The following is a 16,643-nucleotide window of genomic DNA, read 5'->3' as shown; positions in this document are numbered from 1 at the left end:
GCGCAAACAGCCTGTGGAAATTTTCCAGCATATTTGCAGGGAGAGAATTTGGGAGAAAGCTTCCCCCCCCCCCCCCGCCAGAGGGAGGATAACCCTCCATCAATTTCACGATGGTGGAGCTCATCGTTAAAGTGGCAGGAGCACAGCTTAAGAACTTAAAGAGCATAAGAAGAGGCTGCTGGATCAGGCCAATGGCCCATCTAGTCCCCCGTTTTCACATTGGCAAACCAGTTGCCCCAATGGGAAACCCACAATCAGGATTTGGCAAGTAGCCATCAATAGCCCTCTCCTCCATAAATCTGCCTAATCCTCTTCTAAAGCCATCTAAGTTAGTGACCATTCCTGTCCCCCATGGGAGCAAGTCCCATAGTTTCCATACCTTATTTCCTTTTTTCCCTAAACATGTTTTGAATGGCACTCTGGCCACCATTCTTCATCCTCCACAAAGTCTAGCAACGTGAGAAGAAAGTTAGGTCCATCACAAAATAAATGGAGGGAGGAAAAAAGAAAAGGTCGGGAGAATGAAAGTCTTCTGATAGATTTCAGCTCAGCCCTGGTTCCCTGAAAGTAGGAAGTGTGAATGCTGGCGCTATACATCATGGAAATGCAGTTCTGTGACAGCAGAGGCTGAAAAGCAAAACTCTGGGGGAAATGAAGGAGGTTTTCTGCATCTGCATCCATATGAGAGCTATGCAGCCCAGGACATGCCATGTGGGGAAGACTCTGTAGGACTTTGGAAGTCTCCCATTGGAGCTTGGAGAGTTCGGGAAGCATCAGCAGCAGCAGCAGAAGAAGAGTTTGGATTTGATATCCCGCCTTTCACTCCCTTTAAGGAGTCTCAAAGCAGCTAACATTCTTGTTTCCCTTCCTCCCCCACAACAAACACTCTGTGAGGTGAGTGGGGCTGAGAGACTTCAGAGAAGTGTGACTAGCCCAAGGTCACCCAGCAGCTGCATGTGGAAGAGCCGAGACGCGAACCCGGTTCCCCAGATTACGAGACTAACGCTCTTAACCACTACACCACACTGGCTCTCATCAAGAGAAACTTTGGCACTATGTCTTGGAAGGAACATTCTGCATGGCAAGCTATGCATGATGGTGATTAAGTTAAGAGTCCCATATAAGGAAATTATTCTTTGGTGTACGTTTCTTGAGATTCAGGATGTGCTATGATGATAATGATGATAATGATGATAATGATAATAACAATAATAATAATAATAATAATAATAATAATAATAATAATAATATATTATTATTATTTATGCTCCGCCCATCTAGCTGGGCTTCCCCAGCCACTCTGGGCGGCTTCTAACAAAATATTAAAATACAGTAATGCATCAAACATTAAAAGCTTCCCTAAACAGGGCTTCCTTCAGATGTCTTCTAAAAGTCTGGCAGTTGTTTTTCTCTTTGACATCTGGAGGGAGGGTGTTCCACAGGGCGGGTGCCACCACCGAGAAGGCCCTCTGCCTGGTTCCCTGTAACTTGGCTTCTCACAGTGAGGGAACCGCCAGAAGGCCCTCGGCGCTGGACCTCAGTGTCTGGGTAGAACGATGGGGGTGGAGAACCCCCTTCCCTTCCCCACCAACAAATTAACCCCTTAGGGAAAGGTTAGGGATATTTAAGGGTGAAGGCCATGTCACACAGTCCAATTATTAGATGTGCTCTTGAACCACATTCTCACCCTGCATTTAAGACACTGTGAAGAGTCCTGGCATCCCCCAAAGAATTCTGGGAGCTGCCGTTTGTTAAGGTGGCAAGAGCTGTGAAGAGATGCCCTGTCCCCCTTACAGAACTACAATTCACAGAGTTCCCTGTGAAGTGGGACTGACCGTTAAACCGCTCTGGGAATTGTAGCTCTTGGAGGGGAATAGGAATCTCCTAAAAATTACCAGCGTCCTTTAATAATCTACAGCTCACAGGAGTCTTTTGTTGGGGACACGCCGTGACAGTTCAAAGCTTCAAATGCCTGGTGTGAATGTGGGCCTGGTGGATTTGAAATGCGCATCCACAAATGTAATGTGCAAATAAGTCCAACAGGTATTTTCAAGACAAGCACATCTCCTGCTTAGTAGAGAAGCAGGGTTGGCTGCAAATTCCAAAGCTGAGCAGCAAAACTGAGCAGCAAAGTCCATTTCCCCACTGCGCACCTTGCAATTTTTCCTCTCCCTCTCATCTTTTCAATGTAGAATAGCTGTGGGTGTGTGGACAGCTGTGGCTGAGGGTGTGTGAGCATGGAAAGGCTGCATGTGTGCCGGCGCGTGCCGGCTTGGGGTAGTGGGAGAGAGAGCAGCCGTCTGCTTGGTGCTGAGTTTCAGGTTGTTTTGACACCAAAAGTCTTCGTGAAAGTGCAGCATGGTGTTGTTGTTGTTGCTGCTGGTGGCGCAGAACGTGAGAGGTGTCCTGGTCAGCTGGAAGGCAGGTATATGCACACCAGTGAAGGTCTTCAGTTGGATTGAGTTTGGTAAGGAAGCAAGCCATCCCTTTTGGGGGAAATAAAGTGAAAATTGAGCATGCCAGGGGGTGATGCTATGAGCGCATGGAAGGGCTGTCCATGTGTATCACCGATGAGCATGTGGGGAGATTGTGGCCCATCTCCTCTGCTGTGACGTCCGCTCCGTGTGAGCGATGGGGCAGTCATTGCAAAGAAGAGGAAGTCCCAAGCCCATTGGGGCGAGTTCAGCCACAGCGAGACGTATAGGGAGAGCATTATGATCAGAGGCTATTGGGAAGTGGGTGGGCGCATCTTTCAAAGGATCATGAGCCATGCCTCAGTGGGGGGGGAAGTTTGGCACATGGGGTTGCGCTGATGCAGCCTGCCATAAGTGATGTCCCAGGTGTGTGGGAAGGCATTGGGTATGTGTCACTGGAGGGGTGTCATATGGGGGGGGGGAGGGCCACGTGTACAGTGGGCAAGGGGGTTGGCTGCTGCTGCTGTCCTGGTTTTTTTTATCTCTCTCTCTCTCTCTCCCTCTGGCAATTTGTTAGTGATGCCTGTTTTTTCTTTTTCTCCCTCCTGTCTCTCCCTCTCTCTCCCTCTGTGTGTGTGCCTGTCTTTCTCTCCCTCCCTCTCTGCCTCTCTCTTGCTCTCTCCCTCTGCACTGGGCTCCCCTCCCCCTCCCTTCACAGACCCTCCTCCTCCTCCTCCTCCTCTTCGTCTCAGCTTGGCGCCTGGTCCTGGCGTGGCTGCCGAACAGTCCCGGTCGATCCTTTCCGAACTAAATGCCTGTGTGACAGAATCTCCACCTTCGCCATCTTAGCCCAGCTGAGTGCCAAAATGGTAAGTGTGCCTCACCAGTTGTGCGGCATCCAAAGGAATGAAGTCTTGGCATTTGTGTGTGTGTGTGTGTGTGTGTGTGTGTGTGTGCCGAGAAGGAGGCGGGGAGAGAGAGAGAGAGAGAGAGAGAGAGAGAGAGAGAGAGAAGCAAAGGAAATGGTCCAGCGGATGACATTTCAGTGTGACAAGCAGTGCCGTGCAAGGCTGGGTGTGCGCACTCGCGTGTGAGTCCCCGTCTGGGTGTGCATGGCAAGGATATTGTATGTGTGTTTGCTTGTGCATGTGTGTGCATGTGTGCACGCACATTGCAATAAGCATCACCGTTGTCAGAAAGCGACTGACATGTGTCTTTGAGAATCTGTGACCTAAATAACAACAATAAAATATCTGGTTCAAGATCACTGCAGCATTGAAATGTCACCATTGTCTTTCCCTGCCTGAAAACACCCTTCTTCTTTTTCCCCTCCATCAATGCTGGCTACTGGGTACCCCTAACTGACCCCCTTCCCCACTTATGTCATCTGCAGTTTTCGGCCGGTTGCCTGGACTGTTAGAGAGAGATGGGAGAGGCTTGATGAGCGAGTGAGTGAATGGGTTCTGGAGCGAGGAGATCTGTGACTTTGGATGCTTCTGAATCTCAGGCCTTCCACTATGGATTCATATAGTATTGTTGGTCGATCCTTTTCAGGAATCTTCCTGGCACCTTTTGCTCTTTCCCTGGCTCCTCAAACGCTCCGGGACGCCTCTCAGGGACATTCTTTTGTGATTTCGGAGCGTCACGGCAGCTTTTTCTACAGTTGCTTTGATGCCTTCTTAGCAGCGCCTCAAAATGAGGTCAAAAGGGTGTATTGGCGCTTGTCAAAGGATTTGCCTCGCATGCTCTTGCACAAGTAAAGAGGGAGAAGGTGATGGTGGCTTCTTTGTTATCAAAACTAGGCTGTCGTGGAGGAGGACCGCCTGGTCAGGGCATGAATTATTGGCGTTTATGAGTTTTGCTAGGACTTTGTAAAACAGGAAAGCAAGGAAAGATGCCTTTATTTGATTTGTTTTCTCTCAGGTCCAAACCCCTTTTTTGCAGTCTTTCAGTTGACTTTCACCCTGTTCCGGGTCCCTAGGTGAACTGCTCCCATCGAGGACCAATCCCACGATGCTCTTGGTGACCATCATCTTGAGCTTCAGGTCTTGCGAGGCCCGTTGGGCCGTTCTCTCCTTCCTCCTCCCTCACTTTGCGAAGAGCGGCTCATCGTGGGAGAGGGAGGGGAAAATCTAAAAGGTAGTGAGGAGAGATGGGGGTGAGGGGAGGAGAGGGGGCACTGGGGAAGGCAGGTTTCCCGAGATGAAGGTTTGGTTTATTATTAGAAACACTAATGTATTTGGTCCACTAGTTGCCATGGAAACATCTGCACTGAAGTGGCTTTAAAGATACAGTGTTGTCTGTGCCTGCCTGAGTCCATGGCAGGCCCAAAGCCTAACCCCTTCCCAAAAGTCCAGGCCTTGCATTGTAGGATTAGGTGCTCTAGGAATTTAAGTTTTGAGGACAGCAGCATTTCTCGTGGTGTGTCTGTGCAGGAAACAATGGCGACCGAGTCACTTTTCCCCTCAGTTTTTGCTCTGTAGCCAGGTGAGAAAAGTGAAAATGCTCTCCCTCACCTTAACTCAACCTGTGGGTCCCCAGATGTTGTTGAACTACAACTCCCATCACCCCTAGCTAGCAAGGCCAGAGCTCAGGGATGATGGGAGTTGTAGTCCAACAACATCTGGGGACCCGCAGGTTGAGAACGGCTGCCTTAACTGCTCCTCTCTATTTTTTCTCTTCTTGAATAGGTAGATAGCAATTGTAAGAGCAAGTTGGAGGTTTATACAATTGGACCCAGATTCTCTGTCCTATACGGACAGTTTAAGACATATGCTTTCTATCTTCTTTATGTTCCTTTGCCCCTTCTTCCACGGTAGCTGTGTTTGGACATGAGGCATCAGTCTTGCATGCTCCCCCTCCCCCTGATGCTCTTAAGTACTTAATATTATGTGTCTTCTGGCTATACTGGGCTGCTTTTCAGTACTTCTATTATTCTTGTTGTATTGATTTGAATAAGAGAAAACAAACCATAGTTGAACTAAAGTTCAGGGTTGGGATGTAACACTAAACTGTGGTCAAACCCTATTGGAAGTGAAAGCTTCTTATCTCCTTGTGGCTGTGTTTAAGAAGGAGAAAGTAGGCAGAACACATGAGCTAAGTCTCACTGTAACTTATTTCCATAGTTTATTCTTATATCTGAATGCAGTCTAGAACTCCTCTTTCAGTACATCTTAGAATTGCATCTATTCCCATTTCAGAAGTTTTAGTTCAGCACAGGACCTCACAAACTCTCCCAGATCCATACCATCTATTCTCCTTTTGGTCATCCGCTTCACTTACCCACTTTACCCGAAACAACTAAGGACATCTCAAAGGTGGGCATATAGAGAGTCTCTTGACCAAAGAACAGCATCCCATTAGGAATCACACTGAGAAGTCCTTGGCGAAGGGCATCTTTCTCTAATACAAGTGCGGGATTGATTCACACATTACATATTTTATAAGTATTCTCCTAAAACAGTTATTGGAAGTTCAAACTTGCAAACGTAGCATGTGAACAGGAAGTATGCGCAAGTTTTGTTGGCAGTCATGTCCATCGCATGTGTTCATACATTGATGCTCTTTCTTGGGAAGAGTGGATTGCCACATATCAGGGGTACTTTAGTTGTGATTCCTGCATTATAGGGGGTTGGACTCAGTGACCCTTGGAGTCTACAATAATCTGCAAATATGTGATTCTGTGAGTGTGACCCTGTTGTTCTTGCTTGATCTCTTAGCAGCTTTTGATGCCCTCAACCAGGGCATCGTGACAGGCTGTCTCTGTGGCTTGGAACTCGGGGCCACGTTAGTTCTGTGGTTCTGCTCCTACATTCAGGGTCAGTTCAATGGAGAGTGTTGGATCGATGTAGCTAGACACCCTGGCTGTTAATAATAATAATATTATAATAATTTATTATTTATGCCCCGCCCATCTGGCTGAGTTTCCCCAGCCACTCTGGGCGGCTTCCAATCAAGTGTTAAAAACAATACAGCATTAAATATTAAAAACTTCCCTAAGCAGGGCTGCCTTCAGATGTCTTTTAAAGATAAGATAGCTGCTTATTTCCTTCACATCTGAAGGGAGGGCGTTCCATAGGGTGGGCGCCACCACCGAGAAGGCCCTCTGCCTGGTTCCCTGTAACCTCACTTCTCGCAGGGAGGGAACCGCCAGAAGGCCCTCTGCGCTGGACCTCAGTGTCTGGGGTAAATGATGGGGGTGGAGATGCTCCTTCAGGTATACAGGACCGAGGCCGTTTAGAGCTTTAAAGTTCAGCACTGACACTTTGAATTGTGTTTGGAAAAGTACTGGGAGCCAATGCAGATCTCTCAGGACAGGTGTTATGTGGTCTCGACGGCCACTCCCAGTCACTAGTCTAGCTGCCACATTCTGGATTAATTGCAGTTTCTGGGTCACCTTCAAAGGCAGCCCCACGTAGAGCTCATTGCAGTAGTCCAAGCGGGAGATAACCAGAGCATGCACCACTCGGTCGAGACAGTCTGCGAGCAGGTAGGGTCTCAGCCTGTGTACCAGGTGGAGCTGATAGACAGCCGCCCTGGACACAGAATTGACCTGCACCCCATGGACAGCTGTGAGTCCAAAATGATTCCCAGACTGCATACCTGGTCCTTCAGAGGCACAGTTACCCCATTCAGGACCAGGGAGTCCCCCACTCCCGCCCACCCCCTGTCCCTAAAAAACAGTACTTCTGCCTTGTCAGGATTCAACCTCAATCTGATAGCCGCCATCCATCCTCCAACTGCCTCCAGGCACTCACACAGGACCTTCACCGCCTTCACTGGTGTTGAGTTGCGTGACGCCTCAGAGTTCCATTCTGTCTCCAGCACTGCATATGTAGCCATTGGGTGTGACCATTAGGAGATTGAGATTGTGGTGTCATTCATATGCTTTGGGAACCCCTGCTCCATCTCTCTGTTATACCTGAAACAGATGTGGACATTCTAGTGCCAACATAGTGCCTGGACACAGTAGTGGGATTTTTGAGGGTCAAAAAGTTGAAGCTGAATTTCAACTGCTTGGAGCTGTGGGGGCCTTGTTCCTGGGATTGGGTATTCTGCCTGTTGTGCTCTCCCTTAAGTAACAGGTATATATAGTCTGGGTGCATTCCTTGTACCAGCTGTGGAGGCAGTGATGGCCACCAACTTGGATAGCTTTTAAAGAGGACTGGACAAATTCATGGAGGTGGAGAGGACTCTCAATGGCTACTAGCCATGACGGCTAGGCTCTGCTTCCATGATCAAAGGCAGCAATGCTTCTCAGTAGCAGCTGCTCGAAGCCACGGGGAAAGAGAGGACCATTGTGTTTGAATCCTGCCCGTGGGTTTCCCACAGACATCTGATTGATCCCTGTGCCTGGTAAGCTCAAAACCTGGCTACTGTAAATGGACTCTCTGCGGGGCTGCCCTTACAGTTGGTCTCAAAGCTGCAGCTTGTGTAAAAATGAAGCATTTAAGTTCCTAAACGGGGCAGCCTCCCTTGAAGTCTAACTCCTTCACTGAAAGAGCAGCGCCAGTTGTCCATTAGCTTCCAGCTAATGTTTAAAAGCCCTAAATAGCTTGGGACCTAGTTCTATGAAGAAATGACTTCAACCAGTTCTTAAGGTCGCAAAATATGGCCCTACTGATCGTGTTGCAGGCTGTGGAAGTCCAGCCCAGGGGTGAGACCCTTCTCTGTTGTGGCATTGAGTTTATGGAACCATCTCGCCCTGGAAATAAGGCAGGCACCTACCTTGTTGAGTTTTCAGTGAGTCCTGAAAATACATTAAACACCAACCCTGAATGTTGGGTATTCCCGATACTGCGCCTTTTTATGGATTGGTTTTAATTTGCGCTTATTGCCATCTGTTTTAAATTTGTTTCTTGGATTGCCTTTTACGGCTGTCAACTACCACAGGGTTGATATGGGAGATGGTATAGAAATATTTTAATAATGCATACCTTCATTGGGGAAGTAGCATTGCTTGTGGATCTCAATTGCTTGCATTTTGAGGAGATTGGCAGATACAGTAGGTTCCATGTCAAAACGCGAGTGATTTCTGGCTATTTTGGAAAAGTATGTTTGTGCCTTCCTTGATGAGTTTGGCTATCAAACCAATTTTTAAAAAAGGGGGGAGGGGTTATTTTTATTTTTATTTTATTTGGGGAGTCAAATAATGGCCAGATCTTTTTGTCGGCCAGTTTCGCAGCAACAGAACAGCAATAAAGACACTTTAATATTCACAAAGTGAGCTCCATTATTAAAAACGATGCAAGTTAATTTGCTGTTAGGAACGAGGGACCTAATTTAATGGAACTAATAACTCTGTGTGAGCATGAGAACAAGGCAGTCAGTATTCTAGTCCTCATTCATTTCCTCTTTGGCTTGATAGTAAGCATATTGTATCCAGTTGCATTTTCGTTTTTAAGGCGTGTCCCATTTCCCACAAAACAATGCACTATATAGAGAAAATGCTGTTTCCTCCTCTGGCTAACCATCTCCTGCCAACCCATTGCCCATTGCCCCACCATCTCCAACCACTATCCTTGAAATGCAACTTGATTCAAGCCATGACTTTACTGTACATTCAGAGCCCTTCTTGTACCTTATCTGGAGTTGTTTGTCAGTGTTAGGCTCCCTCTTAACTGGTTCTTAAGAGTTTTGTGGTCAGGCCACAAAACCGGCTTCACAAAATACTGGCTTCACCAGTAATGGGTTTTACAGAATTTCTTCCAAAGACAAAACCTTTGCTGGGTCAGTTCATCACGAGTCAGGAGCAAAGTCTGCCACATTCTGTTTCCGTGTGGATTTTTAAAGAAAAAACCCCATACCCTTTACAGTTTCGTGTATATACTTTACATAAACTGCTTACAGAGTTTTGTCAGTTCAGTAGTATATAAATCATGTCAAATGGAAAATAAATATATATGCTCGGAAGTTTTTGAGGTGAAAAAACCCACTTGTGAGGTTGTCCAAAGCAGTGGGTTTTTTTTTCTTTTTTAAAAGATGGTTCAGGGTACTACTCTCATTTTGACTCAAGAAAATCACCATTTTATAGTTCAAATTGGGGAAAATAAATACAGTAAATGAACAAAAGTATAAAGGTTGACAAAATGTTTAGGGGTATGCGTACCCCTGCATTCCCCCAGAAAAAAGCACTGCTCCAAAGTATTCCCAGCTCTCCAAGAGTGGCAAAATACTGCATGGAGCTCCCATTGCCACAGATGTTGAAATCAATATAGGAAGTCCTCCTTGGTAGCTATTCATAGAATCATTTGTTGTTGTTGTTGTTGTTGTTGTTGTTGTTGTTGTTGTTGTTGTTAGTCATGTCCGACTCTTCATAACCCCATGGACCAGAGCATGCCAGGCACTCCTGTCTCGCACTGCCTCCCACAGTTTGGTCAAACTCATGCTGGTAGCTTCAAGAACACTGTCCAACCATCTCATCCTCTGTCGTCCCCTTCTCCTTGTGCCCTCCATATTTCCCAGCATCTTCTGGGAGCCTTCTCTTCTCATAAGGTGGCCAAAGTCTTGGAGCCTCAGCTTCAGGATCTGTCCCTCCAGGGAGCACTCAGGGCTGATTTCCTTCAGAATGGAGAGGTTTGATCTTCTTGCAGTCCACCGGACTCTCAAGAGTCTCCTCCAACACCATAGTTCAAAAGCATCAATTCTTCGGCGATCAGCCTTCTTGATGGTCCAGCTCTCACTTCCATACATCACTACTGGGAAAACCATGGCTTTAACTATACGGACCTTTGTTGGCATGGTAATGTCTCTGCTTTTTAAGATGCTGTCTAGGTTTGTCATCACCTTTCTCCCAAGAAGCAGGCGTCTTTTAATTTTGTGACTGCTGTCACCATCTGCAGTGATCATGGAGCCCAAGAAAGTAAAATCTCTCATTGCCTCCATTTCTTCCCCTTCTATTTGCATAGAATTGTAGAATTGGAAGGGACCATGAAGAACATCTAGTGCAGTAACATGCAATGCAGGAATCTTTTGTGCAGCTTGGGACTTGGACCCATAACCCTGAGATTAAAAGCCTCTTGCTCTACCAACTGAGCTATTCCTCCGCATTATTGTTATTCAGAGTATTTTTACCCTGCTCTTCAGCCAAAAAAGTTCTCTGAGTAGCTTACATACAATCAATAAAAACAAGACAGTCCCTGCCTGCGGGCTTACGATCTGAAAAACCACAACACACAAGGGAAAGGGGATAGGGCTAAATAAATAACATAAAATAAAACTCAGGCACCAATTCTTAAACAGTTGTTCTTATGATGACCAGCTTGCACCGTTCAGGGGTAGGGGTTGCCAGAACAAGCTGGCCTTTCAGCAGAGCTGATGGAATGAGCTCTGCTTTCCATCTCTCCCAATGGTGGAATGGGTCTTGGTCATCTTAGATATTTTACGTAGGTTTTTTTTTTTAAAAAAAGTAGGTTTTTATTAGTTTTCCAATATATCCTCAATAATAGCCACATTATAGCAATAACAGGGACACAGGTAGCGCTGTGGGTTAAACCACAGAGCCTAGGGCTTGCCGATCAGAAGGTTGGAGGTTCGAATCCCTATGACGGGGTGAGCTCCCATTACTCGGTCCTTCTCCTGCCAACCTAGCAGTTCAAAAGCATATCAAAGTGCAAGTAAATAAATAGGTACCATTCCGGCGGAGAGGTAAACGGTGTTTCCGTGCGCTGCTCTAGTTTGCCAGAAGCGGCTTTGTCATGCTGGCCACATGACCCGGAAGCTGTACGCCGGCTCCCTTGGCCAATAAAGCGAGATGAGCGCCGCATCCCCAGAGTCGTCCGCGACTGGACCTAATGGTCAGGGGTACCTTTACCTTTACCTATAGCAATAACAATTATTTTATGTACATTTTTCATATTTTATGTTCTGTTTCCTTTGTGTGCATTGCCACACAAACTATATAAAACGTATGTAAACATGTACATTTCCCTGTAAGAGTGTTTCCACCTCATCAAGACCCATCGCTCCGAGCAGGGACTTGCTATATTGATTTCAACACTCAAGGCACTGTTGGGAGCCCTCTGTACTAGCTAGCTGCTCTTAGGATGCTGAAACTTCCCTCCTCTTTCTTTGGTTATCTATAGTTTATCAAGGTTTTTACAGTACTGCAATAAAACAGCGCAGTTCCTTCGTCCCACCTAGCTCCCTTGTCTCCATCTGCTTTCAAACCCTTTTTAGCTACAGCACTTTCATTTTATTTATTTAATAATCACTTACCACACACATCCCAAGGTGATGAGTGCAAAATGCAGTAAGAGACAGCTAAAAAAAAAAAGGCATTTTAAAACAATACAGAAAATAGCAGCAGATTTTTTAAAAAACCAGAATGCCAAGTAGACACCCACGATAGAGACCTAGTCATCCAGAGAAGAAGGCTTGTTGGAACAAAAAATGTCTCCAGCTGTTCCCAGGGAGTGGGCGCATGTATTATCTCGAATGCTCTTCCACAGAACAGGCAGCCAGACTAAAAGTCCTGCTCCATGTTGCCGTGGAAAGGGCTTTGAAGATCTTTGCAACACATAGGAGAAGATGACCCATAGATGGAGGAGATGTACTGAGTATATAAGGAATAAGATGGTCTCTCGAGTACATTTCTGATGTTCAGTTGTTCGTTGTGTTATGCAGAGCTTAGGTTCACCTGCTCAGATAAAGATTAGGGGAAATGCTGTGTTGGGGTCCCATTTTAACAGCTGTTAAGTTAGAGAAGTTTCCATTTCTGCATTGTGCCACCCACTTCTTCTAGTTGTGGGTAAGGCTCGGTTCCAGAGTTCTGGAAATGTGCTCCAAAGTCCCTTGGAAGCTTGACTTATCGTGTAGTTTGCGGAGCAGAATTATGGAGCAGGAGGCCTTGTATCCAATTTCCCATGCTTGGTGTGACTGAGGCTTTCCAGTGCTAGAATGACTCATTTTGAAATGAGACTGGTGGCTTTCAGACCACCTTGTATGAAAATCCCAAAGAGACAGGGAATCTGGCAATGCACAGAACCTGGGGTGAGCTTATACCCTGGTTCCCATATTGGAGGGGGCAGGTTGAATCAGGTGTGTCTGCTTCAGAATCATGGCATGCTGGGTTCATCCTCCATCCCATATCTTATGTAAGGTGGTTGGATCTGTATTTGGTCATGGTCACCATCATGGAGCAGAGATCTGAGTCCTGTGTTTCGTACTTCAGCCAAAACTCTGCTAGCCACCCCCCATTGGTTTAACAGTACTTGAAAGACTTTGTTGGAAATTTGTTCCAACAAATATTACCTTGGCAGTTGTAATGATGTCAAGCAGATCCATTATACAGTGGTATCTCGGGATGCGAACAAGATCCGTTCCGGCACCCCGTTCGCATCCCGAAGCGAACGTAACCCATGTCCGCGCATCTGCACATGCACGGGTCACATTTCAGCACTTCTGCGCATGTGCATGATGTCATTTTGATGGTCTGCACATGCGCATGCGGCAAAACCAGGAAGTAACGCGCTCCATTACTTCTGGGTCGCTATGGAGCACAACCCGAATTTGCCTAACCCAAAGCGTATTCATCCCGAGGTATGACTGTACTGGACCAACGTGGGGATTTGTTTATTTCTTGGAGAATTTGTATGATTGCTATGAAAGCCCTCGTTGCTCCAGTTTATTTAACACATTGTAAGAGCTGCATAGTAATAAATAGCTTTTAGAGTAATAAGAGTATTTTGCACAATGTCATTTATTACAAACTGTGTTTTTTTAAAAAATAAATCATTTTGGGTTGGAGCTTGGATTCTTGTTGTTATTATTTTTATAAAAATAGAATGCTAGGCCAGTATAAGTGTGGATAATATTCACAACAGGCCCTGCAAAAGCTCAATATTTTGTTTTAAAATTACAATATTCAGAAAAAAGGACAATACAATTGTCGTAGATACCACTGTGCAAAACCTTCTAGCAGAATCCAGGGATTTTCCAGATTCATTGCTCAGAATATTTGGCAACCGCAGAAACTCTGCAGCAGCCTTCGCTAAGCTGGTACCCTCCAGGTATCTTGGGCTACAACTCACATCACTCCCAGCCCTAGCACTTGATTGGCAAAGGCTGCTCTACAAAATGTCTCAGATAATTTCCTGCCCAAAATTGGATGGACACCCAGATGCAAGGCACCATCCTTGTCTTTCATCGAGACACAAATCAGTGAGATAGACATTTCCAGTCGTCACCCCTTGACTGGCTAGCACAACAGTTTCCAGATCTAGCTCCTGATGGAAACTAAATCAAGTAGGATGTGGGTTTGGGATAACCGCAGACAATGGAACTACAATGACGACTTCAAAAACCTAACCTTCCAGAGTCTCTAAATATTACTGCAACCCAGCATTCATTTTCTAAGTGCAGTTGTGCCGAATAAGCAAAACTCCAAGGGACGTCTCCAAGGTTTACTGCCAGTGTCCTCAGCTGATATTTCATCTGCCATCAAAACGATCTTCTTCTTCTGTATTGTCGCTGCAGTCTTCATGAGTCAAAGTTTACTATTTGTTATAAAGCATGGGAAACAGATGAAAGTTGTGTTGCGATTGCAATAGATCACCTGGCTGGTGATTCAAGCTGGCCGAAGAAGCATTTCAGAAGGGAAGAGGGTGGGAATCATGTATTTGACCTGTTACCACTTATCATGATGGGTTGGGTGAGCTTATGATATACCGTATTTTTCGACCATAAGACGCACCTAGTTTTTAGAGGGGGAATGCAAGAAAAAAAATATTCTTTAAAGGGAGCGCTGAGCAGAGCCTGCATGTATCCCAGGCTCTGCTCAGTGCTCCCTTTCACGAGCTGCGTGGAGCGTGTGTGTGGAGCTTGCAGGCTTTTCCCCGAGGAGGGAGAAGGGCAGCCCGGAGGTGGGGAAAGGGACTGAAGGGCTAAGCCAGAAGCTAGAACAGCAAGAGGGAGTGCTGCGCAGCAATCCCTCTCACTGTTCTGGCTTCTGGAACAGCTGCACGGCACACACATTTCCCCTTACTTTTTAGGAGGGAAAGAATGCGTCTTATAGAGCGAAAAATACGGTAAGTCAGGGACAGGGAGTCTGTCGTCCTCCAGATGTTGTTGAACTACATCTCCCATCATCCCTGGCCATTGGCCATGCTGGTTGGGGTTGATGGGAGTTGGAGGCCCACAGCATCTAGGCTCCCTACCCTTTGTGTAAGTAGTTAGGTTTTTAAGATCATTCTTAGACAATTCTTGGGGAAAGAGTCGGGCTGCCTCTGAGCTTATCCTCATGAGAGATGGAGGGGGAGAGGCCTGTAAGGATTGGGTGAAATGGCCTCTCCAGAAGAGGAAACATCCTGGATTTCTTCAGAGCATGCTCACACCTGTCCATTGCTGCTACAGAGACTGGAAAATGTATTGTTAAATCTACTTAACAGATTGAGCTGGGGGACATTGGGAATGCCATTTCCTAGGCTCTGCAACAGTAATAGATACTTTTAGCATTAGTGTCTGTCTGCATTTTAATGAGAAACTACCTAATTGGCCCCACACCTGATGTCATACAGCGCAATTACACCTTATGTGCATTTCGCTTGTGCAGTTACAACCTTGCAAGGTTGAAGGCTGGCTGGCTTTTCAAACAGTGAAAATTCAGACAGAAAAGTTTCTGGTTGGGCTTTCTTTGGAAAAGCTGTTGATCTTTATTTGGGGGGGGGGCAAGTTCATAATTCACCAAAAATTAGAAGTTTTGGAGCTATTTTCAAGGGAAATCGCCAAAAATGACACTGTTGACATGGATTGCCATACACCCAGCTATCCCATAAAGGTAAAGGTAAAGGGACCCCTGACCATTAGGTCCAGTCGCGGACGTCTATGGGGTTGTGGCGCTCATCTCACTTTATTGGCCGAGGGAGCCGGTGTACAGCTTCCGGGTCATGCGGCCAGCATGACTAAGCCGCTTCTGGCGAACCAGGGCAGCGCACGGAAATGCCATTTACTTTCCCGCCGGAGTGGTACCTATTTATCTACTTGCACTTTGACGTGCTTTCGAACTGCTAGGTTAGCAGGAGCAGGGACCGAGCAACAGGAGCTCACCCCGTCATGAGGATTCAAACCGCCAATCTTCTGATTGGCAAGTCCTAGGCTCTGTGGTTTAACCCACAGCGCCACCCGCGTCCCTTAGCTATCCCATAGATTTTTGCAATTTCCACCCAGATTGACCCAGACTGACCAGTCGGTCGACCCAAGACCTGAACTGGTATAAGACAGCTTCCTGCTTTCCAGAGGGACTACTGTTCTGCAGCAAAAGTACTCAAAGATGCTGGACATATCCAGAATAGTGCAGTCAGAAACAGTGTCTGGGTTGAAATAGCTATCCCATACGAACTGGTTGATCTGGAGTAGAGGCATTGGAGAGAAGATTCTCTGGCTATCTTTGAACCATGCCATTTAGGTACCTGTGCTCAGCCTCTCTGCACAGATCCCAGAACACCTGGCAACAGAGAAATGTCAGCTTGCAATAGTGGTGATAGCTAAGGGGTACAAAATCAGGATGCTTCTCAACTGCACGCATCTGTGCCTACCTTGCAATTCATGAGTTTCACCTGGATTTTTTTGCTAGGTCAGTGCATTTAAAGCTGCAGCGATAGGGACCTATTTGTTAATTTCGGTTTCTTCAATTGTTTTCATTCCTCCAGTCCTAAAGTTAGTTCTTAATATTTCCGCAACAATTTGCGACTTGTTTATTTTTAAATCCTCAGGGAAATTTGTAAGCTTTCTAGTGCAAATTTCTCCTAATAAACAAATTCTCACACTTTTTTTGGCAAATATATACATTTTCCTTAAAATAATGTATTTTTTATGTTTTTATTTGTGTGTGTGTGTGTTTTGCCATCATCATGCATTTTTAATACACACTTTGCCCTAGCATACACATTTTTGGAAGACACTGTTTAGCTGAAGAACTGCGCTGCAAAATCCGGGAAAGTTCTGATTTTGAAGGATAGTGGCATTTTGTGTTGGTCCAGGAACTGCAGGTTAGGTAGCTTTCCATTAAAATGCCTAATAATAATAATAATAATAATAATAATAATAGCAGCTGCACAATCAGGACTGGTCTGCGTCATACACTTAAAACACACCCAACACACATTCAAAGCACATGACCACCTGAAGAATCCTGGGAATTGTAGCTTGTTAAGGGTCCTGGGAAATTGTAGTTCTGTCTGTGGAAACTATGATTCTCAAGTCACATGCTTTAAATATGCACTGAATGTGCTT

General features: G+C 45.9%; 1 protein-coding gene across 4 annotated transcripts in view; it reads left to right on the top strand.

The window, feature by feature from the left end:
• The window catches only part of ADGRB1 (adhesion G protein-coupled receptor B1), a 381,906-nt gene that overhangs the window by 266,132 nt on the left and 99,131 nt on the right, over positions 1-16,643 (top strand). For all 4 annotated transcript variants that reach the window (XM_081873967.1, XM_081873965.1, XM_081873966.1 and 1 more), the window contains exon 18: positions 3,133-3,283. In XM_081873967.1, coding sequence (XP_081730093.1) covers positions 3,133-3,283 — 151 coding nt within the window. The remainder of the gene's footprint in view (positions 1-3,132; positions 3,284-16,643) is intronic.

This window comes from Podarcis erhardii, assembly GCF_964252035.2.
Source record: "Podarcis erhardii genome assembly, chromosome: 8".
Classification (NCBI taxonomy): Eukaryota; Metazoa; Chordata; class Lepidosauria; order Squamata; family Lacertidae; genus Podarcis; species Podarcis erhardii.
Note: the sequence above shows the minus strand (reverse complement) of the source record. Positions and strands in the feature narration are given on the sequence as shown.